The sequence below is a fragment of the Nothobranchius furzeri genome, chromosome 3 (assembly GCF_043380555.1).
Source record: "Nothobranchius furzeri strain GRZ-AD chromosome 3, NfurGRZ-RIMD1, whole genome shotgun sequence".
In the NCBI taxonomy this organism is placed as follows: Eukaryota; Metazoa; Chordata; class Actinopteri; order Cyprinodontiformes; family Nothobranchiidae; genus Nothobranchius; species Nothobranchius furzeri.
This window is the reverse complement of record NC_091743.1, coordinates 55,545,130-55,571,266: the sequence shown is the minus strand read 5'-3', so window position 1 is coordinate 55,571,266 and position 26,137 is coordinate 55,545,130. Positions and strand designations below refer to the sequence as shown.

The 26,137-nt window shown below is 43.4% G+C and overlaps 3 protein-coding genes and 2 non-coding genes across 8 annotated transcripts in view; 2 read left to right on the top strand and 3 right to left on the bottom strand.

Moving 5' to 3' along the window:
• Nucleotides 1-406: 406 nt before the first annotated feature.
• Nucleotides 407-13,664, top strand: ubap2a (ubiquitin associated protein 2a). 2 transcript variants are annotated; one of them, XM_070549343.1, is made up of 27 exons: nucleotides 407-500; nucleotides 2,131-2,268; nucleotides 4,055-4,132; nucleotides 4,247-4,357; nucleotides 4,903-5,065; nucleotides 5,162-5,245; nucleotides 5,330-5,393; nucleotides 5,666-5,763; nucleotides 5,844-5,902; nucleotides 5,981-6,051; nucleotides 6,165-6,327; nucleotides 6,409-6,679; nucleotides 6,815-7,119; nucleotides 7,191-7,417; nucleotides 7,989-8,271; nucleotides 8,528-8,567; nucleotides 8,715-8,877; nucleotides 9,035-9,086; nucleotides 9,257-9,575; nucleotides 9,752-9,843; nucleotides 11,250-11,300; nucleotides 11,637-11,730; nucleotides 11,868-12,278; nucleotides 12,361-12,465; nucleotides 12,544-12,611; nucleotides 12,687-12,878; nucleotides 12,961-13,664. In XM_070549343.1, the coding sequence occupies exons 2-27, from the start codon at nucleotides 2,173-2,175 to the stop codon at nucleotides 13,054-13,056; spliced, it is 3,756 nt and encodes a 1,251-aa protein (XP_070405444.1). In that variant the 5' UTR covers nucleotides 407-500; nucleotides 2,131-2,172; the 3' UTR covers nucleotides 13,057-13,664. The 2 variants fall into 2 exon arrangements, with proteins under 2 accessions (XP_070405444.1, XP_070405445.1); XM_070549344.1 differs by lacking the exon at nucleotides 407-500 and adding an exon at nucleotides 510-1,976 and having other exon boundaries at nucleotides 11,253-11,300.
• A 650-nt stretch (nucleotides 13,665-14,314) lies between these two features.
• nop56 (NOP56 ribonucleoprotein homolog) lies at nucleotides 14,315-19,154 on the bottom strand. The gene is made up of 12 exons (XM_015959385.3): nucleotides 19,012-19,154; nucleotides 18,336-18,425; nucleotides 18,147-18,261; nucleotides 17,747-17,911; nucleotides 17,309-17,507; nucleotides 16,771-16,958; nucleotides 16,380-16,531; nucleotides 16,081-16,181; nucleotides 15,518-15,666; nucleotides 15,210-15,331; nucleotides 14,910-15,032; nucleotides 14,315-14,692 (listed from the first exon to the last, which is right to left on the bottom strand). The coding sequence occupies exons 1-12, from the start codon at nucleotides 19,012-19,014 to the stop codon at nucleotides 14,432-14,434; spliced, it is 1,668 nt and encodes a 555-aa protein (XP_015814871.3). The 5' UTR covers nucleotides 19,015-19,154; the 3' UTR covers nucleotides 14,315-14,431.
• On the bottom strand, nucleotides 15,109-15,176 carry LOC129157215 (small nucleolar RNA SNORD57). Its single transcript, XR_008560533.1, has one exon. It is a non-coding gene; the product is annotated as a small nucleolar RNA SNORD57 (small nucleolar RNA).
• Nucleotides 16,604-16,722, bottom strand: LOC129157219 (small nucleolar RNA SNORA26). The gene has a single exon (XR_008560536.1). It is a non-coding gene; the product is annotated as a small nucleolar RNA SNORA26 (small nucleolar RNA).
• mlnl (motilin-like) overlaps nucleotides 18,408-26,137 on the top strand; it is a 13,125-nt gene continuing 5,395 nt past the window's right edge. For all 3 annotated transcript variants that reach the window (XM_054751203.2, XM_054751200.2, XM_054751204.2), the window contains exon 1: nucleotides 18,408-18,547. The gene's annotated coding sequence lies outside the window, so the exon portion shown is untranslated. The remainder of the gene's footprint in view (nucleotides 18,548-26,137) is intronic.

Sequence of the window (26,137 nt, the reverse complement as noted above, 5' to 3'; positions counted from 1 at the left end):
GAATGTTGCATATATATATATATATATATATATATATATATATATATATATATATATATATATATATATATATATATATTTATATATATATATATATATATATATATATATATATATATATATATATATATATATATATATATATATATATATATATATAGGTATATAGATAGATATTTGCCCTCAAACAAGAACATCAACAAACCGAAACTAATAATAGACAAACAAAAATTATGACGGAAGACTTTTGCACTTAAATGTGTCCTGGAATGGGCCCCCGACCCTGTCATTGGGAACCCCTCTCATACTCTTAATGTCTTGCTACTGTGAGAATTATAAATATAAAAAGGCGTAATTTAAAATGTTAATGTAATGTTGATGTGAGAAGCATAAACTACTAATGAGGAGAGTTTGATTAGAAGAGGGGACCAACCGCCGCGGCAGGCAGCACGTCACGTGACCATCTTGTCTACTGCTGGCCGAGTGAAGCGCGTTAGCAGGTAATAAAAACACACATTTTCCTTATCCTGTTCAACTTTAGTCCGAGTATTTTACACCCAGTGAACTCGACACGTAACTGCGTGTTCGCTGAAGCACAATTAGTCGCTAGCTTCTTTGTTTTCGCTTGGACTGGGTTTAGAATGATGTCTTCTAAAAAATTCTGTTGTCTTGATTCCCGGCGAGCAATGTCGGGATGGGATTGTGCGCTGCGAGGCCTTTTTCCTTTATATTTGATACACCTTTGTTGTTAGCAGACTAGCCTTTACTTTAGGTATCGATTACGTCGATATCAATGTTACGGCGCTTATCGTTTAATAACCGCGTACATCTAAATATGCGTAAGACTCATACGAAACAGTTTGATAGTCGTTGGCTATCAACTTGGACTAGATTTAGATAGCATCGTTAGTTCAGTGTCAGGACTAGCATGAAGCGGCTAACTTGATGCTAGCGAGGACAAAGGGGACGGTAGTATCAACAATAGACAGTCGCTAAAGTCACTCTAGTTGAGACATTTAGAAAATTGTGTTTGTTTCAAGCTTAACCCCATTTTATACAGACTATAAATACAACTAACGCAACAACAACAAGCTAGCGTCACAGATGAGCCAAAACAAAGCTTTATTACTATAGTGATACAATTATAATTATTAATTAGGCAGCCAAAACCCGTTAAATGACACAACCCGAGCTCGTTCATTGTTGCAGTTCAACAGGCATTTTTTTTTACTCAAAATTAATCTAAATGCCAAATTTTCGCTTTAAATACCCACGGAGTTGCATTGTTTTGGTATTGTTTACGTGAAACCACGCGTTGTCGCTGCGCATTCGTGTCAGATTAAGGTTAAAATGTGCCAGTCTGTATTTATAAATAATTTAAGTTTTCATTCTAAATTGGGGTTTGGTTATTTTTCGTTAATTTAAATGCCTTCTCGTGTTGTAGCTTTGTTCAGTTGACCAGCCAATGAGGAGCTTTATATGTGCCCACGTCACTCAGCCACATAAAGCTGGACTGCCATTGTTCTCTGACACATAACAAACGGGTCTGTGGGGAAACCTGAACTTATTCTGCTCTAGGATATCACGGTTTAAGTTTACAGCTCCAGTTGTTGTCCAGATAATTTAGCATGTGTGACACTGTTCTGTAGCATAGCTTCTTGTAATCGTTTATATTCAGAGTTGGTGATAAACTAATGTAGTGTCGCTCTCCAACTGCAGCAATACATAAATTGCACGTGGCTTTTAGATTAAATACAGATTATTTTAATGGCTTAATTTTGTGTTTAGAGGACCTGTGTGAGAGCTTGTCTGGAGCAAGATCAGATGTTGGGTAGGGGTTTGTAGTGTCTGCACTGTTTGTAAGAGGACACTGGGTTGCTCTTCATCCTTGACCCAGATTTTCAGCAAAGCTGTTGCGTCACCTGACCAACTGTGCATCTTACAGCCTCTACAAGGCCTCTATTCATGATTTGGCAGTAAGGCTTTACTCTGCACGAAACATAAGTCTAGTATTGAGCACTTAATCAGTTCTGTGCGAAAGTGTTTTTGCTCATTTGCATGCATTGTTAGGAGTCAGGCGGTTGCAGGGCTTGTCAATGATTTTGTTCTTCTTTTCTTTTGCTTTTGTAGGTTTTTCTATTTTGTACATACAGAGTTTTGTATATACTGTATATGATGAGCTCACTGGGCAGCGAGAAGGCCCGGGGCCCACGGGAAAAAGTGCTGCCTGCTGTTACTCACACCTCGCAACCACAGAAACAGATACAGGTAAGACGTTTCAACCAAAACACTGAATGTTCAGTGGCTGAATCAGTATCAAACAAAGATAACCAGAGTAAATTCAAAATGCGCTTTTCTAATTAAAATTTCATCTATAAATGAAACAAAGCTGTCTAAATCCATGATGTTATATTCCAATATTTTAAATGTGTGAAGAAGTGATTGACCCCTAAACTGGATTATTGGCTGTTAACACCTTTTGTGGCAACAACTGCTGTCAAGTGCTTGAAGTGAGCAGCAAAGAGTGACTCACATCAGCCCACTTGTCTATGCAGAATTGTTTTGATTGCAAAGTGTTCCACCATAAACTGCATGTTTAAGGTCAAAGGTCAGACATTCTTCTTCAGGGTTTTCTGTTAGAGAGCATAATTCATGGTTTTATTACAGCGAACCATCCCGGGGCCTCATTTATCAAGCTTGCTTACGCACAAAACGGTGTCGGAAAACTGCGTAAGCAACTTTCCACGCAAACTTTGGGGTTTATGAAAGAAAACTTAGCGGAAAAATGTGCGCAACTTTAAGTTGACTAAGGGCCTTGCTTACGCACATTTTGGACATGGAGAGCACCTGCAGTGCTGCTGCTGAGAAGGATAAAATTATGAAATCCTGCAGCATTATCACTTGTACTGCTTCGTTTTCACACAGAACTAGACCCCCACACGCACACTCTCATGCGCGCACGCACAGTCTCACACACACACGCGCGCGCGCATGCACACACACACACAGCCTGAAGCGCAGAATATCAGCAGAGGGACAGATTGAGACAGAATGTCATGCGTCTGTGACAGTGTGTGTCATGTCACTGTGACCCAATTGATCATGCGCCCTGCCCACTTGGACAAGGGCGATCTCTGTTTGGCTGACTGGTTAGCACGAGTGACTCTCACCTGGGAGTCTGGGGATCAAATCCCGATTGGATCTTTTTTTTTTTATATCCGCCACAGATCTCTCTGAAGAATTCACAGCATGGACAGCTTCAACAACGCTGTGCCACACTGATGATTTTCTCTTATTTGTTTTGCAAAAGCACTTCCTTTCATTTCTCCCCTTCACCCACAGGTACCTCAATTTCTGCAAAATTGCGCTTCCTTGATCTGTCTTGATCTACGGTCGCCATCGTCATTGGCGGAGCGCTGCAACGTCCGGCTTATGTATATGCATGAGATCCACAAGGCACTTTGCATTGACTATTTATGGCAGTAAGTGGGCGTGGTGAGGGCAGGATGTGACTAAAAAGCAGCTGAGAACCATTCTAGATAGTTTCTGATTTATGAAGCGGAGATTGCGTGCAGCTGTGCGTACTCCATGTTTGATAGATCACAAACCTACTTGGCGTAAGTACATTTTTTTGCTGAACTTAAGTACGTTTTTTGTAAGGATTCTACGCAATGTTTGATAAATGAGACCCCAGGTCCTGAAGCAGCAAAGCAGCCCCAGACCATCACACTACCACCACCATGTCTCTTTAATTGCACTTCATTGATCTCCTGACTCTTTTTTTTGAATCGTGACATTTTTTACTGAATGAGTCCTGTAGCAGTGCTTCGGGGGGTGTTGAGTTAACTTATTCTCTAATTTCTTCAAAACAGCACAATGATGTGTTGCTTTTTGAGATCTGGTGTTGATCATGCCCAGTGTAGATGATGAAACAGAACTAAACTTTCCAGATAAGATGGTGAAATCATCGTTTGAAAACTACATATTTAGTTTACTCAGGTTATCTTTGCTTTATTCTGCTTTTTTCAAATAACTACTTGTGTTTGTGGTACAGGCTACTGCTGAGCAGATCCGACTTGCCCAGATGATCTACGACACGAATGATGCTGACTTTGAGGACAAGGTTAATCAGGTGAAAAACACTCGCAGACTCATTCATGTGTGTACGTTTTCCTGGGACTTGTACATTTAGTCATTTTGTAACTCACTAGTAATCAAATCTTATGTTTAACTGTGCTCTTTGCAGCTGATGGAAGTGACGGGGAAGAATCAAGATGAGTGTATGGTAGCTCTTCACGACTGTAATGAGGATGTTAGCAGAGCCATCAATTTCCTCCTGGAGAGCACCTCCGACATGGTACATTCTCCATTTAGTCACTCTTCAACATAAAATCCTGTCGGTTGTCTTGCTGGGATGTCACAACTTGGTGGGATTGGTGGCATTTAACATGAAATTATTCTGTTTTTATTAATGACATGCATATAATGTTCCTGTGTTCTTTTTCTTATTATATTGAAAGACCATTTAAGCCCTGTCATGTGGTCACTTCAGTGGACAGCTATTCAAAAGCAGTAAATTATGTCAATTTTTCGGGGTATTTTTGCACATTGACTGCCACGTTGGACTGCAGTGTGCCACGGTATACTCTCTAAATTACAATCATTTAAATTCAAAATGCATGGCATGAGAAATAATTAAGAATGTAATCAAGAAAATCTGCCCAACAATTTTTTATCAGTTACATTATACGCCAAACGGAGCCATTGTTGTTAAGTGTTTTGTAATGTCTGGTAGTAAATGAATCTAATCTTTAGAACTGGTGTCTTCAACTGCAATTATAATCAGTACAATAAGAGTGCTGATACAACTTAATTTAGCTTTTTTTTCCGTCCTCTGTATAGACCTCATGGGAAACAGTGGGAAAGAAGAAGCCCCTGGTGAAAGAGGGACCATCAGAAAGCAAGGAGAACAAAGAGAATAGGGAGAAGAAAGGAGAGCGTGAGGTTAGCAAGGGCCGTGCTTCTTCCAACCGTAAAGGCAAAGGGGGAAGTCGGAGAGGGCAGGGTGAGGAGTCTGATCTCAACACAAAATCACATCTAGTTTCCTGTATTGTCTCCATTCAAACACTTGTAGCTTCTAATTGAATTTGTGCACGGACAGCGCGTCCGGAGGAGAACGGTATGGAGGCGACACCAGTGGTGGATAAAGGGTCAGATCGAGGTCGGAGGCTTAAAGGTAGCAGAGGTTAGTGGATTCCTCACTGCAGCTACTGAATATGACTACTGTACCTGAGTTAGTGTTTTTGACCCTGGTGATGACGTTCTGCAGGATCAGGAGTTCGAGGTCGAGGTAGAGCACCAGCGGGGAGCAGGTTCTCAGCCCAAGGCATGGGGTAAGCTGGTCACACACACACACACACACACACACACACACACACACACACACACACACACACACACACACACACACACACACACACACACACACACACACACAGACACAGACACAGACAGACACAGACAGACACACACAGAGTAAATGTTGGGGAAAAGCTTCAAATTCTGAGATTGTTGTTCCTGATCTTAACGGACAGTTAATATAAAACTCTAAAATTTGGAAAATATTTAACTTTGAACTCCCTTCACCCTTCTGTGTCCTGAGCAGGACTTTCAACCCCGCTGACTACACCTCAGAGGCTGGAACTGGGACCACACAAACGGAGGTTTGGGACACAGCCAACAACAACAGCACAGACGGGACAGGTACGCTGCGGAGTGCACGTATGTTACTGATGATCATGATGCTCAGAGTTGAGGGTAAACGGATGTTGTTTGTCTTTCAGTTGCCTGGAGGAGCACTTTGGAGGACTGGGCTGCTGAGGAGTGGAGTGAGGACGTCAGTGTGAGTTATTAGAAGGATAACAAGTCACTTCTTCAGATGCATCTCTTTGTTTAACCAGTGGACCTTTGGTATTATCAGCTCTCAGAGACCAAAGTGTTCACCCCCTCATGTGCACCTGCTGCAGAGAACCATATCCCACCTGCGCAAAGGTACGCACCTGCCCCTCTGTGGGGTAAAATATGAATCTGTGCTCTGTCAGGCCGGGTCTAAAAGATACTTGTTTATTGGGAGCGTTCACTAAGTGTGTTTTTATTTGTCTTAGTCTGGACCTCGCCTCTCTGCTGCAGAAGCCTGGTGTTGGAGGAAGAGAACCACCCTCCTCCACCTCCACACAGAGCCTGGTCTTCACCAACTCCCACCACCACCAGCAGCCACCACCCAGCCGCAACGCGACCAGCAGCACAAGCTATGCACACGCTGCTCTGGTAAAGACATGCTTGTTTCCTTTGCATTATGTAGTGCAGATAGAACACGAAGATGGATGGTTTCTGTCTCTCTGACACCAGTCGTCGGTTCTGGGAGCTGGCTTTGGGGACTTGGGCCAGGCCAAAAGGTCTCAGCCCAGCGCTGGCGCTCAGATACTGGAACAGCTAAAGGGTCCTGGCTTAGGCCAGCTGCCCTCATCCCAGGCAGCCCCTCCTGTCAGCACCCAGGGGAGCAACACCTCCATCGGTCGACTGCCGGGTCTGGGAGCACCTGTACCTCCACCCTCCTCCTCCAGCTGGGACATGAAGGCATCAGAGTCGAACACCAGCTCTCTGTCTACACAGTTCAGCTGTAAGCAGATCTGTGTGTGTGTGTGTGTGTGTGTGTGTGTGTGTGTGTGTGTGTGTGTGTGTGTGTGTGTGTGTGTGTGTGTGTGTGTGTGTGTTTACGTGCTCTCATTCCTGTTGTGTGTTGTTCTGTCTGCAGGTGAGTTTGGCCTGCAGCCAGAACCTTCTCTTGTGCTGAGCCAGCTGGTTCAGAGACACACAGGTCCCTCCTTACCTCTGGCTCGTCAGGCTAGTCCTCCATCGCAGCAGCAAGCGCCCTCTGCTTCAGCATCGTCTGCTCCCCAGCACATCAGCACGCCAGCACAGGCCGGCCCAGTGATGGCTGCTGCTGGTGTTAAACCTCCTACTTCCGGAGCTGGGCTGGACCCCCAGGGCAGCAGTACGCCACAGCAGCAACGGGTGCAGCTCAAAGGCCCCAAACGACGGATACCTCCCACATCCAAGGTAGGGAGTCACGGTCAGGAGGTGTAAACTTGTGGGAGCTTGCGTATTTAAAAACAAACTTCTTTTGGCAGATTCCCTCTACAGCCGTGGAGATGCCAGGCTCGGCTGATGTTCCTGGACTAAACCTCCAGTTTGGAGCTCTGGACTTTGGCTCAGAGTCTGCACTACCAGAGTTTGGAGGTGTGGACAACTGTGTGAGCGCAGTGTCCCGGGATTCCACACCGGCGCCTGTTTCAGTGCCACCTGCATCAGGACCAGGGACCCAAAGCCACGCCAGCTTGTACTCTAAACCCCTCAGGTGCTTCTAAACAGAGACTCGTGTTTCACAATCAATACAAATGAAGGAATAAACAAACTTATATTAGCATTGATGTTAATGCAGTTAATGTAAATAGCATTAGAGGTCAGCGTGAGCACAGGATGGAGGCATATAAAACCATCAGCTGCTTCTCACTGGTGTTAGACCTCAGCAGATGGATCACTGATATCACTACAGCTCAGGGCAGCTGCCATGTAAACAAGGATTTATTGATCAAATGTTGTGTTTTGTTTGCTCGTTGCATGGTTGGCGAGAGCTTCTGCTGATTTTCTTACCGTTAGTCTTTTTTGATCTGTTGGAACTGCAGCAACTGGGAGGCTTGTTCTCCAAAAACAAGTCCCTGTCACTTCAGTTGTCTCTCTCCTACCCCGTGCATTAGCACACAGCAAACGGAGGAGAGAAATACAAAATGACAGCTTTGAAAAGTGGTCTTGTCTTTCTAGTACAACTAACACAAGCACTTTTAATTCAAACACAGCAGTTTCTTGTTCTTTGTTATGTCATTCTTGCTTATCATGAACACCTGTGCTCTCCTGCTGCTGTCCTGTAGCGACTCACTGGGCAGCCCTCTCTCCGTTGCTCTGCCTTCGCCACTGTCATCATCAGAACCCGTGTATCACTCCTCCGCCGTGGCCATGCCCAGCCTCACGTCTTCATTAGGTTCTGCTGGCTCTGCCAACCCTCCATCCTCCACGTCGACAACCTCAACGACCTCTTCCTCCGCGCCCTCCTCCTCCCACTTCTCCGCTGTGGGGGGGAGTTACGATGGGACGAAACCCCCCCATGCGCGACTGGCCTTTCAACAGAGCAAAGAGGCCACAGGGCCGGTGATGGTGAGGAACAGTTTTTATCTTGATTCAGTTTAAGTGGAACGATTAAATTGGTTTCCACTGAAGCCTTTTCTACTTATAAACTCCTCAAACCAGTTTGGAAACATTATTTCTCCCCCTAATAAAATTCTGTATTTTACATCACTGATGAGCCTGATTAGCAGCAGTTATAGTGATGGTGCGTTAGTGTGGGTAGTGTGTCCTGTTGGTATTCGCTGTGGTTTACTATTAACACAAAGGTGTTGTGTTTTCCCACCAGAACGGGCTGAATGGTGTAAGAACCTCCGCTGCTCTAGACAGTGAGTTACTCGTTACTACGAATTTATGTCTCATCGCATAGTCTAGAGATGAGGTCTTTGCTAATGTCGAGAACAGCTAAACCTGCATCAAACGGGGACACGATCAGCCTAAACGTGTCTGACCCGTTATTTCATTCCTTTGCTCAGCCTCATCAGCATCTTCTACACCGAAGCCAGAATCTCCGTCTGTGAACATCAACACCAGCGGTCCTCCGGCCCCCTCCTCCCACCTACCCTCACTCAGCTCCACCACGCTCCCCAACCTGGCACAGGACCTGCCACCGGCGGGTCAGCTCAACTCACTCAACAGGTCAGGACCTGAGCCTGTTTGTTGTTAGTAAGGCAGAGGAAATCAGTGATGTCCTGTAGTAATTAGGAGAAAAAGCAAGGTTACACAAACTAAAAGGCTCATATGTGTATTTATTTTTCTACTTTTACTGATGATTTTGCTCCCCTTCACCTTACAGCCATGGCAGCAGCCATTCCTCGGTTTCAGCTCTAGGATCAAGCTCTCTCACTGTAAGCACGGGTTCAGTCTGCCCCCATCACACCTCACTGACTGCATTAATATGTGTATATATTGGAGAAGCATCTTATTGTTAATAAGGGATTTGACCAATAAATTCAGTTGTTTGTATAATTTGCTGAAATGTGAAGATCCATTTGAAATAATTAATCATTTATTTCAGTACACGAGTGTTGACAGCAACAACATGAGCTCTCTGGCTCCGTCGTCCAGCTCTTACACGTCGTCTCAGCCCGCAAGCTCGTCGCTCCACTCAGCACACAACAGCAGCAACAGTAGCAGCAGCAGCATCAGCCACCTGGCCAACATGGCCAGCCTGGGCAGCAATATGAGCAGCACAGTGGGGGGGATCACGGGGGCAGGTGGACTCCACTCTGCTGCTATCATCGCCACCAGCGCCGCACTGGGACTCGGCTCCAATGGAGCTACTGCCACATCAAACCTCTCTGCACCAAGGACCACACCCCTGCTCTCCTCCACTGGTATGCGCACACACACACACACACACACACACACACACACACACACACACACACACACACACACACACACACACACACACACACACACACACACACACATTCGAGAAAGTGGAATATTTACTCATAATGAGCTGAACTTGTTGGTGAATGAAAATGATCAGACATTGTGTTGACAGGTAAAGCTCCTCCTAACTTGTCCCAGGGAGTGCCGCCTCTACTACCCAACCAGTATATTATGGGCCCAGGAGGGCTGCTGCCAGCTTACCCAGTAAGTAAACATGATCTCGAACCAAACATCTACAATCTCCTTTAAAGAGCAGGTTCCCTTAGAAACCATGTTTTACTTATTATTTTTGAAAATAATCAAGTCACTGAGTTTTTAATGCAGGCAGAACATTAAAATAGTCTCCTACACCTATCTCCTGCACTTGCTTCTGATAGAAAACAGATGGTAAACTCTAGGATTTCAAAAGCCTGACAGCTCTACTTCAAACTGTCATTTAACCCTCTGGAGGCAGGCGTTGCAGATTTGCAACGTTAAAACCTACCTACCTGGTTACTCCACATACGTATTTCATGAGCATGTTTTAACTCAGAAGTACCCCTGAAGGACTTAGTTGTTCGTCCTTTCATCAAAACTTATTTTGAGCCTGAGAGGGTTAAGATTCATGGACTCACCACTCGTCCAGGAAACGGCAGATAACGTCTAGACTAGTAGAAGCTAACTGTTAGCATTAGCAACAATACCACACACCAGAACTCCTTCAAGCTTGAGTGATTTGTGGAGATAAAACATCAGCGTTGGTGTCAGATGTAGTCATGTTGCTGTTATCCAATGTGAGGCAAGAAGACTCTTAAATCCTGTCGTCAGAAGCTACTTTCTCCTCCAGCTGACTTGTACTTTCTCAAACAGGTGCACCGGAGCTTTGTTTTCCTCAGAGGACAACTTACAAGGAGACCACTGCAGATGTATTAAAATATGAGTGAAGTTGACCTTCAGTGATCATGGGCTCTGTCCTAAACTATAGAAGTGAACTGTAGTTATAATAAATTATTATTATTTATAAAAAAACATTAGTAATATTATGAGTACATATTCAATTTACTTAATATTTAATTGAAAGTTTAAATCACTAAAAAAATCTTTTTCAAAATCACATCTACTGTTAGGCTGAGCGGATTCAAACAGCCAGTGGGGCTTCTCACATTATCATTCTGGATACTGAGGAGGAAACATGGCTCTGACTGAAGCACTGCTCACGTGCTCGGAGATGCGCTCATGACATCACTGATGTCTTGGCTCCAATTTTGTAGACGGCCCAAATGCTGATTTGTGTGCCAGGCTGGGGTGGGCTACAGGGAGCTGATGCTAGTGTGGAAGAAGCTTAAGTTTGGACAAGAAGGTGCTTGACTCTCATATTGAGGTTTCCATTAATGCCATGTGGCTCTCATGAGTCAACCATATATGGTCATGTGTTTATTCTGACTGAAAAAAAAAGTTCTGATTTTGTTTCTGAAAGTAAAGTTCTTATTACATGTTGCATAGCATTATTCGTGGATTCATGACTTATGTAAATATGTGCTTTAAAGTGTTAACTTTCCCTGTTTTCAGAGATCATAGGTGCTTTTTGAAGAAAAAGTCTTGAGTGTGTTTCTGCCCTTTGTGTCTGACAGCAGATCTATGGCTATGAGGACCTCCACATGCTCCAGTCCAGACTGCCAATGGTGAGCTATGTCATTTACTTAATAAGTGAATAAACAAAGGAATGCTGGTGGGAATTCACGTTGGAAAAATTAGAGACATCTGTTCAGAACAGCAACAAAAGAAAAAACCCCATTACAACCACCTAAAGCAACTCAAACTTCACTAGCTCCGTAGTCTGTTTGCCTGTGAGGAAGTGCTCTGCAGAAGGGTGGGCAGTTTGATGGGGCCCACCCCGAGCTCTGCACTGACTCACCATGAGAACATCATACAGCTCCACTCATAAATCCTCTGAATTCCCCTCACTGGATTTGGTTTGAAGTCATTCATGGCTTCGTTATCCTCTTCTGTCCCTTCAGCCCTCTCTGCAGGATTACTATGGTATCACATTCCCTGGCCCCACAGCAGCTCTCTCCGGCAGAGATGGGAGTTTAGCCAACAACCCCTATTCAGGTGAAGCACCTAAACCTTCAGCTCATTGTCTCCAAGACCCACTTGCAGATGTTTCCTCTCATGTAACGTGTCCTCCTGTTGATCAGGTGAAGTCACAAAATTCGGTAGAAACTGTAACGTGTCCTCCTGTTGATCAGGTGAAGTCACAAAATTCGGTAGAAACGACTCCACCTCCCCAGCACCCCCCACCAGCCTGGCTGCCCCACAGCCTCCTCAGGCCCAAAGCCAAGGACAGACCCAGGCCCAGCCTCAGCCTCCTCAGGCCCAGCCTCAGGGCCAGCCGCAGCACCACAGCAGCCAGCAGGCCTTCCTGCCTCCCGGCTACAGCTACACGGGCCTGCCGTACTACCCCGGGGTTCCCGGTGCCGTGCCCAGTGCTGCCGCCTTTCAGTATGGCCCCACCGTGTTCGTTCCTCCTGGTGGCCCGGGGCCGGCTTCGGCCAAGCAGCACAGTATGGGTCTGGGTCTGGGAAACCCCTCAGCCAGCCCGTTCCAACAGCAGGCGCAGCAGCAGCCCAGTGGTTATGGCCAGCACACTTTCAGCTCAGGTACAAAATCGCTCTACCCACATTTCACTGTCATGTTCAGTGTGCACTGGTTGGTGCTTGAGAGTCACCTGTCTTTTTGCAGGTTATGAGGAGCTGACAGCCGGGCCAGCTGGAGTAGAGTACAGTAAAGCGTACAACTCCTCCTCACAGGCACAAGCCAAATCTGCTGCTGCAGGGCCCGGGAAAGGTAGGACAACTAGAGGATTTATTTGTGTCCTGCTTCTGCATGACGGAGGTTAATCCCACTGATTCTTCCTTCTTCCAGGGGTCTCAGTGACATCCAGTAACTCCGGAGTGCCAGACATCAGTGGAAGTGTTTACAATAAGACCCAGGTGAGTTTTATGTCTTCATTACCACTTTGTTGTTGCTATTTTATGCTAACATGTTTTTTTCCTCTGCATCTTCAGTCTTTTGATAAGCAGGGTTTCCATGCAGGGACCCCCCCTCCCTTCAGCCTGCCGTCAGCCCTGGGGGGTCCAGGGCCTCTGAACCCTGGAGCAGCTCCTGGAGGCTATGCACCTGCTCCGTTCCTCCACATCCTGCCTCACCAGCAACCTCACTCACAGCTGCTGCACCACCATCTAGCTCAGGATGGACAGGTGAGTCATTCAGATGCTTCTCACGTTTATGAATTATTCTCATGTTCGTCTGAGTTTTATAAATATTTACTTTTTTCATCAGGGTGGCCTAGGCCAGCGAGGCCAGTCCAGCAGCCTGCAGCAGAAGAGCCAAGTCAACAAGTCGAGCTACGGCAGCTCGCCTTACTGGGCCAACTGAACGGCTACATCTGTGTGTGTGTGTGTGTTAACGTGCGTGCACACACCTGCAGACCTGACAAGATCAGAGGGACAAAACACACTACCACCCTCTCCCCTTTGCTCTGTATATCTCCTTTTCAAATTTATGGCTGTTGTATGTAAAATATATTTATGTATTTATACAGTATATATGTATTGGTAGGACATAAAATGTGGTTTTCTGCATTGTTTTTATTTTGAAGGACATTTTATTTCAAAAAAATTGTGGAAAGTTGTGGATAGAAATCTAAAACATGGAGATAAAGTTGGTGAATATACTTGAAGACAAGCATCTTGTGATGTGGATTTTTATTTTATGCATACATGAACGGAGAATGGTGTACATGAATTACACACATCATTTTCACGGCAAAGGCCTTTTTATTTTGGAAAACAAATGTTTTTGTAACAGTCACTCATATCTGTGAATCCTTATACTGAGGGTGACTATAGCCTGATTTTTATTTTTCCACCCTTCTATTTGTCTTTCATTCCTTATTTCTAACTAGTTGGTTGGTTGGACCAGCCTGGCCTTGGATTTGATGTCATTCTAACCCTTGTTGTCCATATTAAACACTACAAACCATTTGTTTATTTGGCACATTTTTATCCAAAACAACATACAAGTTTTAACTAGGGCATGTTGTGGTCTGTGGGGAAAACCCACGCATGCATGGGGAGAACTCAATGCAGAAAGGCCACAGATGAATTTCGAACCTGCAACCTTCTTGCTGCGAGGCAACAGTGCTAACTGCGCCACCATGCAGCCATCCCATTTCTTTAGATCGGGCATCAGTATTTACATGTAATTCAGACCCAGAACTTTCATCCATACACATTGTACATTTCCACAAGGTTTAAATGGCTCTGAAGGTAAACAAGGGCAAGAAAATGTAATGTTCAATTTTAGGCTAGAGTAAAATTTTCAAACCAGAAGTCAGAATCAATAAAATATCAGTCTTTATAGTCAGATACAGAAATACAAGTTTAAAATGTAATAAACAAAAACAAGGCATCTTGGAGGGTTTATCAGACCAAGTTAAAGCACTGCACTACTTTAGTTCGAGCTTTCAGAGGAAAACTGAGCTCCTGTGGCACTGAATCATCCTGCTGAGCTCTGAAACCACTTCAGATCGGATCATTTGACAGCATCGTGCACAGGACTTGCACATGAAGGGATTTTTAAGGCTTTTCAGGTGGAAACGTTTTACTTGATCAGACATTAATTTACAGAAGACTTGAGGGGCTATTTATAAAAGTTTAATCAGTTTAGAGGGGGCAAGAACAAAAGATACATTTATAAACTAGTCCTGAATAAAAAATATGTACAGAACGTCTGGATCAACATAAAGATCCTATTTTTTCTTCCTTTTCTTCTCAGACACAACGGGCTCTGGGGTTTCTTCCTCTGTTTCAGTCTTTTGTTTCTTTTTTTTGGCTGAAGCGTTCGCTGTCTCGGTGGCATCTGTGGCTTCCTCTGCCTCAGATTTTCGTTTCTTCTTTTTCTTGGATGGAGCCTCCTCTGCTTCGTTCCCTTCCTCAGCATGGACCTCCACCTCCTCCGCTGCTTGCTTCTTTCTCTTTTTAACAGGCGTGTCAGTGTCTTCATTCTCCACCTGGTTGGAGACAAAAACATACATTCAGAGGACTGATAAACTGCCTTTAGTGTTTAAAGTGTGTGACTCGCTTCAGTGATTAGGTCCACGGACGGGGACCAGCCAATGGTTCCGAGTCATGATCATATTGCATGTCGTACACTGAGACAAGACCACGAGTGCAGGTCAGGCCTCAAATCAAAACATGCCGAGTGCGAAACTAAAAACCAAATCTCACCTCAGCTTCACCGTTATTCGTTTCCCCATTAGCTTCAAGTTGCAACAGCTTCTTCTCACGCTTCTTGCGTTTCTTTTCTTTCTTCTCTAGTTTTCGTTTGATCTCTGTTGCAACATCCGTAGCCTGACGGAAACAGAAGGGAAGCGAGATTAAAAACAGCCATAGGACTGTCGGGTGTCCCGTCAGATCCAGCAACACTGCATCAGACTCATTAAATCAGTTTTTACCCCCATCGTGATGTCGGGGAAAGACTGGTCATCATTTACAGTAAGAAACTATTTTTCTGTCCCACCATCTTACCTCTTTCATAGCCTCCTGCATGACATCCACGTTCTTCCTCGGTACTTCACCCGTCTCATAGAACGTCAGTCGCTCTTCCACCTGTTCACGCAGCTTGTCACCAAACACACACGTTGGCACCTCTGCAATAACAAAATGCACACCATGAAAAACCAGCAGACGACCACAATAGAGCCAACTCGAGACAGCCTTGCTCAGAAAACATTATCTCAACATCAACCCGAAGGATGAATGCTGTTGACGAAAAATATGAGCATCATTGCAAATCAGACAGAAAGCTTTGGTCCTGCCCCAGCAGCTCCACTCACCAGAAAAACAGTCGATTCTTGAGGCGATGGTGCACTTGTTGGCCAGATACCTGGAGATGCGGCCTTTGTTCTTGGCGGCTGCACGCCCAATGAATGTTGAGTGGAAAATCAGACCGTACTTTGGGGTGTTGCCCCGAGTCTTCAAGGCTCTGTTTGAAAACAGAACTTCTTTCACATTCAGATCAGGAACAGTTAAATAACACGGCTACATGTCTAACATCAGCCAGATGAGCGCCCTCTAGTGGATTCTTCTACACCACTGTTACAGGTCAGCTCGTTCATTGACACTGAATCTTGACTACAGTTGACAGCATCGGTGTTCATTTTCTCTCAAAGCTAGCGGTCACCACCGACAAAGTACGGATTCATTTAAAACAGGGATTTCATCGGTTTTCTACCTCTGTGCTGTGAGTGGGTGCTCAGACTGTGGGGGTGCATTAGAGCAAGAGGGATCACTCCAGACAAGGCTTCAGCCCTCTCCAGTCACCCTGCTCTGCTCCAGCCCAGCCCTGCCATCACTGCAACCACAAGTTTCCCCAGCAGGGAGGGGGGCGCCCAAGTACCTGAACAGAGCCTTTTCTGCTCCCAGGATCTGAACCGTGGATGCAGGGTACTTGGCCAGGTTGGTTAAACTGCCGGCGTGAGAAATCAGCCGAGCTCCAACCTAAAAGCAAAAAAAAAAAAAAAAAAAGAAGTCAGGCAAGCACCACTGGCAGATCTACATTACCCTGCATGCCAGTTACACACATCAGGGACCATCAGCACCAGAAGAGTTTCTCAGCACATCAAATCAGTGGATTGACAGATTTAGGCATGACATCATTGGTCCACATAAAACTAGATTAAATAAACTTGTGCTCACCACTTCTCCGATTAAGGCCGCCAGGTTTGGTGCCACCTGGCTCATCTTGGAGCGCAGGTACTCCTGCAGCCCCAGCCGATAAGCAGCCAGAGAAACGACACGATTGGAAAACCTCTCAATGTTGATGAGGTCGATGGGAGAGATGTCCATACCTAAAATAGAAACAACCCGGAAGTGGTGAGCAGAAGGAAATTCATGATTCTGTTTGGTTATCTGAACCATGAGCTTGTTTCTCCCGACAGGATCCGCAGTGAGGGTTTGTGCCTTCACTACAGGTTTATGAGAGAGTTTCTTTACCCCCCTGTGTTAGACACCAAGGACATTTAGAGGTCCAGGTGGGCAAAAAAGGGGCACAAGTTAAAGCAGGAACACATTAGCACATGTTACTCACCCATTGAGGAGCGAGATGCATCCAGGATGGCCTGGGCCTTGGTGCTGTCCATCACCACTTCCTCCAGGCTCTCCAAACTCTCCTCAGACAGCTCCTTTCTGTTACCAATCAGCTGCGCCAGGCGACAGTACATGGAGTTTTCAGGGACAATCTTAATCAGCTCTGGAAAGTGGTAACCATACCACTCACTGGAAATAAAACCAAAACCCTTGTGTAAAAACAGGTGGTACAAGCTTAGGGTTTTTGGTGATTGTGACAAATCTCAATACAACCTGTCTCACCCAACAGTGTTGCCCTACTAGACTAAAGCTAGCACAGCACAAGCGTTAGGAGAGGTTCCTGTACCTCCTGTTTCTATACAGACAGCTCTCTGTGGTACGCTGCCTGTGGTAAGCATTAGGAGGAGTGCTCAAGAAAACATTTCACTTATGAAATTAAAGAAAAATGAGCTGAAACGCTCAGCAGAAACATTTCTTACAGATTCTAACCAGTATACCCCACATATGATCAAATATAAACCTTCAGATCAGAATCCTACCGGACACGCATAGAGAATGTGTTGATGTCTTTGTCGAGCTGATCCAACAGAGCGATGGACTGGATGATCATGTTGTCAGCCCTGTTGACGTTAAATTTGACTTTAGCTCTGGAGTAGCTGTGACCGAGACCCAGCTGTGCCTTGGATGCGGCCTGGGCAGTCAGACCCTTCACCAATGAGTGGAAGTGCAAACGCAGGCCTGTTTGAATCAGAGAAATGGCTAGGTGTGTTAGTTCGTACTGGGAGGGAATAGTGAAAGAATGCTGTTTTTTGATGGCTGTTCAGATTTTCAGTATGAGCCTTCATGAGCATCAGGATCACAAGATCACATCACAACAGCTTTGAAATGTTCAGAAGACGTGAAGTCAAAATCCATCTGTAAGTGACCTGATTGTTATGGCTTCTTAGATCGAGCCATTAATAAAACTTAATTCTCACCTCTTGTTATTTCAGCCACCACGCCACCAGTCTGGATGGAAATATTAAATTCTTCTTGAAGAGCAGCTCCAATTTTGGCATCAGAAACTCCCAAAACAGCCTTCTTTTTTGCTGATTGGGGTAGGTTTGTCTCCAAAAACAGCTTGAGATCTGCATGAACCACACCTACAAACAAATAATCATAATTACCATATAAATATTTTTAAGGTAATTTATTTAATCCACATAAACAGAAGTTGGGTTAACAACTGGAGGCTTAATCCAGACCACATGGAGATCCTCAGATGTTCAGAGTTCACATTAGGCTGTCATCATATTAACTCAGTGGATTGACAGATTATAACACATCATTACTACTGAGGATGATTTAATCTCAGTGAGACAAAAACTGAACACTAACCTTCAGAAATCGCGTTCATATTCTCCAAGGCTGTCTGGGCCGACTTAAAGGGGAAGAAGGCGGCCAGGTTCACTATGCTGTTGAACTTTGCGACGCTTAGCACGCTCTCCTCTACCTGTCAGACATAAACAGTGAGCGATCTCAGCTCCGGCAGGCGAGAATCTGGGGTTTGATAAATCCTGCACTCACCTGTGGCAGCAGCATTCCGATCTCCTCCACCTCTCTGACGGCGAACAGCGCGTAGCCCGCCGCGTGCTCGAACAACACACGGAGCACAACCTGCACAAGATAAATCAGAAACAGGGTTTGACACAACTTAAGGCGTCGGAGGGAAGCTTCCTGCTCGACGGAAGTGTTAACACTAGACTGCACGTGGTCACCAGGAGGCAGCCCTAATTTAGGTATGTTGCATTCAGCTTACTGTCCTGTGTTCACTTTACGTGTCCACTTTTAAAGTTCAACAAACTAACACAACTATTTACCCGTAACCACGTCGCCTTGAAGAACCCACGTGTTGACCCGGGCCCACGTGAGCGCGCTAATAACCTAGCGTGCTAACAGCCTAGCAAAAACGTGTTGCTTTTAGACAGTAAAATTCAGTTGCAATCCTCTTGAATACGACCAACTTATTCAGGTGTGTGATTTCTGTTCAAACATTTAACCGTGAAATATAATAATATTCCCACTAACGTCAACCAAAGACGGTTTCCTGCTCCTCTGATGCTAGCAGGCCTTCGACGTGACTTTAGTAACGCCTCTAAAACTAACAATGTCTTTTTAAAAGTTCACTAGTATAAAAGAGTAACTAACAGTAACGAAGAAAACTTTGGAGCAAGGTTTGGATAGTTAGATTACCGTTTCTTACCATGTTTGTTAAATCTCTGCAGCAGCACGCGCCGCGTGTCTGCTAGTTCTGCTTTACCTTTCGAGAAAGACGTTTCACTGAGCTGGAGCGTGCCCCAAGTACCGCGTTATCTTCCTATCACCGCGAGATCTGAAACTGCTGCAGACCTCACATCTGCAAAATCTGCTTATAATCAATCACACTGAAGTTTAATTGGCGTCTCAGGCTAATTAATATGGAAGCGTATGTGTTACAGAAATAATATTATGCAGTAGCAGAAATGATATTTCATTTTCATATTACCACTGCCAAATTTGACTCATAAATAAAATTAACAAGCAATCCTCTGCTTTTTAACTTTCTTCTTCATCATTGCTTATTCTGTGACTTAATGAAAAGAATAAAGAAAAACACATTTAAGATTTAATTTTTAAATAACACTCCAGCAAAAATGTAACAAAATTAAATTTGAAATGTCAAATTTGAAAATTAAACTGCATTAGAAGAAATGCTATTTCATATTCACAACACAACTGCATAGTGTGATTCACAATCAAAATGAAAAAGCATTTCTCAAAACTGCTTTTTAAGTTTCTTATTCATCATTGCTTATTCTATGACTTCATGAAAAATGATAAAGAAAAAGGCATTTGAGAACTAGTTTTCAAATAACACGCCAGCAAATGTGTAACAAAATTCAATTTGAAATGACAAATCTGAAAATGAAAATGCATTTGCAGAAATGCATTTTCATTTTCACTTTACAACTGCTTAGTGTGACTCACAATTAAAATGATATAGCAATCCTCTTTTCAACTTTCTTCTTCATCACTGCCCATTCTGTGACTCAATGAAAAGGATAAAGAAAGAGGAACTGGTTTGTCTTTTTCATGCCCGCCCTGCATTAAGTTCCATAATTCAAATTTTTTTTATTATTTTTTTTTATTTCTGCTTTTAAGATCTTACAAAAACATTCCTGAACATTTTGGATTAATATACAACGTTATTGACTAACAGCACGTACACATCAAACAATATAGCAAAAGAGAGAGAGAGAGAGAGAGAGAGAGAGAGAGAAGGAAAAGATATAAATAAAAATACAGAGAAGAAAAATAAACAAAACAATGCTCTGAATGGCTGAAGAACAACAAAATGAAGACTTTGGAGTGGCCTAGTCAAAGTCCTGACCTGAATCCGATTGAGATGCTACTACATGACCTTAAAAATGACAAGACGACAATGGCGGCGGCGGCAGTAGCACGCAGCGGCCACTCCGGAGCCAAATGGTGCAACGTTGTTTATGTTTGTGCATTGTGGTTTTTATTTTTTACTCCATGTATGAATATTGTATGATTCTACCTACATACTAAATAAGTTTACGGTTTTTCTTTTTTTCCTTTGTACTACCTACTTAGAGAGGACATGTCATGTTAGGTCAGTCTGTTCTGTCCTTAGATAGTGTGATCTCCCTGTTATTTTTATGTTGTAAATTTATGTTGCATGTAGCGCCTTGGTCCTGGAGGAACGTTGTTTCGCCTCACTGTGTACAAACCGTATATGGCTGAAGTCAAATTCAAAGTCATTTTATTGTCATTTCTACTACATGTGCAGGACATACAGAGAAACGAAATTGAGTTTCAGTGCACACAATTCAAAGATCAGACATACATGGGTAAGACACATGACAAGAATTGGTGACTGCGATCATTCGGAACATGAGTCGCGCTACCTTAGTAACAATAAAGTCTAATTGATTGATTGATTGATTGATTGAAAAGGCGGTTCATGCTAGAAAACCCTCAAATAAAGCTGAATTACAACAATTCTGCAAAGATGAGTGGGCCAAAATTCCTCCAGAGCGCTGTAAAAGACTCGTAGCAAGTTATCGCAAAAGCTTGATTGCAGTTATTGCTACTAAGGGAGGCCCAACCAGTTATTAGGTTCAGGGGGCAATTACTTTTCACACAGGGCAATGTAGGTTTGGATTTTGTTCTCTCCCTAAGTAATAAAAACCATCATTTCAAAACTGCATTTTGTGTTTACTTGTGTTATCTTTGACTAATGGTTAAATGTGTTTGATGATCAGAAACATTTTGTGTGACAAACATGCAAAAGAATAAGAAATCAGGAAGGGGGCAAATAGTTTTTCACACCACTGTAAGTATGCCTGTCGGAATTGCATGAAGTACAATGCTGTATTCATTTAAGGTTACTGAAATTTTATATTTCATTAGAAATTCTGAATAAGTAAAAACAGCCTTCATTGTTAAGTAATTGGGAAACATTCAGAATAGCATTGCTAAACCAGTTATGGAAAAAGGATTTGTTTTTGTACAAAATATTGCAGTTATTCCAAATAAAGCATCTGTGTGGAGAAAAGTTGTTTTTATGCAAGGGGCCGTGCTAATAATACTTGCTGGTGGAAATTAGATAGCTTGATTGGTATTTTAGAGATATTGTTGCATAGGAGGGTGAATTCTAGGCCACCTAGGTGTGAGAAAACTAATGGGCCATTCCCATCTGTACCGGGTCGGCCCGGGCCGGGTAGCCCCAGTCGGCCCCTGCCTGGCCCGGTTGATTCCACACATCCTTGTCTTAAGCCCATGTGGGCTGATTCTACCCACCAATCAGAGGCTTGCTCTAATAGAAGGTGTGAATTTGCTGTCAGCAGTGGGTGTGTTGGCCCTGGTTGGCCTGAAGCAGACCCCCTCGAGAAGAGGGCTGAGAATGAGCCTTGGTTGACCTGGAAAAATACCAGGCCACCCAGATATGTAAACAACCTACGCTACCCGGCCCAGGCCGACCCGGTACAGATGGGAATGGCCCAATAGGTTGAGATAAAATTCCATATAGAGTTTGGATTTTTAAGATGGGCTCTAATCCACTTAAATTTAAATGTATTATTGAGAGAGTCAAAGTCTATAGCGTTTAGACCACCTTCCTTATTGTTATTTAAGACAATAGATTTACGTAAATAATGAGTTCTGTTCTTCCATATAAAATCCGATAACATTCGATCTGCAGATTTAATTATAGATTTGTCTACATATAAGGACTGGGAGGCATAAATTTACCTAGACAAGCCTTCGGCTTTAGTGAGCAACACTCTACCTTTCAAGGAAAGATCTCTTTGTAACCAACTATTGAATATTTTTCTGGATTTGTTAATTGGTGAAAAGTTATCGATACTTCTATTCTTACCATTTTTAGAAATATTAATACCAAGGTATCAGAGTCTTTGACCGGGATGCCACAGATTGAAGAGTAGGGGCATTCTTTGATTGACATCAGCTCACATTTGTTTATATTAAGAGACAGACCTGAGGCTTTAGTGAAAGATGCAATAGTATTGATTGCAGGGGAGATTTGTGAAATATTTTTAAAAAATAAAGCTGTATCATCAGCCAATTGACTTATAGAAATTGTTCGATTTGCAATGGTGATTCCTTGTACAGTTCTGTTCTTAATTTGTATATTTAGAAACTCAGCTGCTAATAAGAAAAGGTATACAGAAAGTGGGCATCCCTGCCTAAGTCCTCGCTGAAGATTAAATTTAGGGGATGTACCTGTTGGGAGTTTTACTGAACTATTTCCACCTGCGTATAAAGTTGTAACACAATTCGAGAAAAATATCACCAAAACCAAATTTTTTAAGAGTAGTGAATATAAATTCATACTCTATAGTATCAAATGCTTTATGAAAGTCCAAAAAGAGAATGAAACTGTTATCCTCTATAAATTCTGAGTAATCTAGTATATCTATAATCAGCCTAAGATTATTAGAAATGTGACAATTTTTCATAAAACCAGATTGACATTCGTCAATAATTGAGTCAATTACTATTTTAATTCTGTTAGCTAAGACCAGAGCAAGTATTTTGCAATCACTGTTAAGTAAGGAGATTGGACGCCAATTGTCTAACAGTAGAGTCTTTATTTGGCTTAGGGACAAGAGTAATGACTGCTTGACGCAACGTAGGGGGAAGTGTTTGCTTTTGAATGCTTTCCGTATAAACTGCCAGTAAAAATGGAGTTAAACTTTCAGAAAATCTTTTGTAAAATTCACTTGTAAGTCCATCAGATCCTGGCGATTTATTTGCTTTTAGTTGGCTTAAGGCCTTACTTACTTCACTTAAGGTTATTGAACTGTCACAGAAGCCAGTATCACTTGCTGTCAGTTTTCTTTTACTAGGAAGTGAGTTGAAAAATTGACTAGTTGAGTGCCTGCAAAAACTAGGTGTATATAGATTACTATAAATTCAGAGCAGTAATTAACAATTTTTTGGGGGTTTTCTACAACCAAACCATCTATTTTCAGTTGTCTTATGGAGTTATTTTTAGAATGTTGTCTTTCGAGTCTAAAAAAATAGGCAGAGTTTTGTTCACCTTCTTCTATCCATTGTTTACGTGATCGGATATATGCTCCTTCTGCTCTCTTTTTTACATCTCATCTAGTTTAGATTGCATTTCCTCAAGCACCGTTTTTTCACTTGTGGTTAAAGAAGCAGAAGGTTTCGAATATAAAAAAGTAATTTTTTTTTGCACAGTTTCACTTTCTTCCTTTTTCCTTTTCTTTGCCAAGTCACTACGACATTTTCTAAGCAACTTTGAGACTTCATGTTTAAATAGCTCCCAATTAAGGCTAAAAGAACTTTCTGCCAAGGCCTTTTCCCAAAAACTCCCAATGAGACTCTCCACTGCCAAACAGATTTCCGTATTTTTAAGAAGACTGCTATTAAATTTTCAATATGAATGATTAACATTATTAGGTGCTGTTATTAAGGGAACAGAAATATATATGTTTTATGATCAGTTAAAGGACAAGGTAGAATATTTGTAACTACATTGTTGAAGTCCTTGGAACTGAGCCAATAGTCAATTCTTGAACAGTATGATAAAGATTTATTTCCCCACGTATACTCCCTTTGAAACTTGTGTGTTTCTCTCCATGTGTATATTAGTTTATATCTATCAATAAAATAAGCTAGAAAGTTATTTCGATATTTATTATTGTTTTTAGGTGGCCATCTGTCCATGAAATTATTTAGAACAATATTGAAATCTCCTCCTATAACTATGTTGCCATTTGGATATTTAGTTAAACAATAAAGTAAGCGTTCTTCCAGTTTATCTATAAAAACAGAGTTCTCTAACCATTTGTTGTAACCGTAAATATTTGCTAGGATTAAAATTATATCTGTCAATTCTACCACAAGTCGTATGTAGTGTTCTGCTTTGTCAGTTTCAGAAGTTAAGACAGATCCATTAAAACGATTCTTTAAGATAGACACTCCAGCAGATTGTTCTGTTCCATGTGACATCCAAATATCAGAACCCCACTGCGAACGCCAGAAATTTAAATCTGATGAAACCGAATGGGAATCTTGAAGAAAACAAAAGTCTGTATTCTGTTGTCTACAGTAAAGGAAAATGGCTTTTTGTTTCAAATGATTCCTAGGACCTCTCGCATTTAACGAAATGATAGACAAAGACATAAAAAAAAAGAAAAAAGGTATAAAAGACAAGAGTTAGAACAAAATTTAACTTTTAGAGAGAGTCTTCTACGACTAACAAAACAATGTGAGATCTGGCAACCTGCTGACCTAAAACATTCTAAACAGTTTGGTCTGGGGTAAGTTTAAGTGTAATGAGACAAATATTTTACGATTGAACAGTGAGTACAGCAACTGTCTACACTACACAACACATTTAACGCCCACCCACAGATAATGTAAGAGTAGCTTATAATAACAATCATCTTCATCATCATGAGCATTGGCTTATGGTAATAGCAGAGTTTTGTGAACAAAAGCTCCTTCTTATCAATGTGTATGGGTACAATAATAGGTCTCTAAATAGAAACATGATGACAAATTTAAGTAAATTAATTAAACAGATGGAGGCGGGAGCCTTGGCGGTCCGGTTCCCCGGACAAGGAAACTGGTTTTTGGGACATGGAACGTCACCTCGCTGGCGGGGAAGGAGCAGGAGCTTGTGGCAGAGGTTGAGCGGTACTGGCTAGATATAGTTGGACTCACCTCAACACATAGCATTGGCTCTGGAACCCAAGTCCTTGAGAGGGGTTGGACACTCTCCTTTGCTGGAGTTGCTCTGGGTGAGAGGCGGAGGGCTGGGGTTGGCTTTTTGTTAGCCCCAAGACTCTCTGCCTGTGTGTTGGGGTTTACCCCAGGGGACGAGAGGGTAGCTTCCCTGTGACTTTGGGTCGAGGAACTGGTCCTGACTGTTTTGTGCTTATGGGCCAAATATCAGTTCAGAGTACCCACCCTTTTTGGATTTCCTGGGATGAGTGCTAGATAGTGCTCCATCAGGGGACTCCACTGTCCTGCTGGGGGACTTCAGTACTCACGTGGGCAATGACAGCATGACCTGGAGGGGTGTGATTGGGAGGAACGGCCCGCCTGATCTGAACTCGAGTGGTGTTTCGTTATTGGACTTCTGTGCAAGCCACAGTTTGGCCATAACGAACACCATGTTCGAACATAAGGATGCCCATCGGTATACTTGGTACCAGGGCAGCCTTGGTCGCAGGTCAATGATAGACTTTATAGTCATATCATCTGACCTGCGGCCGTATGTTTTGGACACCCGAGTGAAGAGAGGAGCGGAGCTGTCAACTGATCACCACCTGGTGGTGAGTTGGATCAGATGGCAGGGGAAGATGCCGCGTTGACCTGGCAGACCCAAACGCATAGTGAGGGTTTGCTGGGAACGCCTGGCAGAAGAACCTGTCAATACGGTCTTCAACTCCCACCTCCGGCAGAGCTTTGACCATGTCGTGAGAGCAGTGGGGGACATTGACCCCGAGTGGGCCTTGTTCCACTCTGCGATTGTTGAGGCGGCTGTTGCTAGCTGTGGTCGCAAGGTGGCCGGTGCCAGTCGTGGTGGTAACCCCCGTACCCGCTGGTGGACACCAGAGGTTTGGGGAGCCGTGAGGCTGAAGAAGGAGGCCTACAGGGCGTGGCTGGTCTGTGGGTCTCCGCAGACAGGTACCAGATAGCCAAGCGGGGTGCAGCAGTGGCAGTTGCCGAGGCAAAATCTCGGGTGTGGGAGGAGTCTGGTGAGGCCATGGAGAAAGACTATCGATCGGCTCCAAAGAGGTTCTGGCAAACTGTCCGGCGCCTCAAGA

Coding starts and splice junctions, on each gene's coding strand:
- nop56 (XM_015959385.3), bottom strand. Junction 17,912..18,146: donor TATGAACGCGATTTCTGAAG/GTTAGTGTTCAG, acceptor ATTTGTTTGTAG/GTGTGGTTCATGCAGATCTC. Junction 15,033..15,209: donor TGCAGGAGGCTATGAAAGAG/GTAAGATGGTGG, acceptor TGTTTCCGTCAG/GCTACGGATGTTGCAACAGA.
- ubap2a (XM_070549343.1), top strand. CDS start 2,173: ATGATGAGCTCACTGGGCAGCGAGAAGGCCCGGGGCCCACGGGAAAAA. Junction 4,358..4,902: donor TGGAGAGCACCTCCGACATG/GTACATTCTCCA, acceptor TCCTCTGTATAG/ACCTCATGGGAAACAGTGGG. Junction 8,272..8,527: donor AGGCCACAGGGCCGGTGATG/GTGAGGAACAGT, acceptor TTTTCCCACCAG/AACGGGCTGAATGGTGTAAG.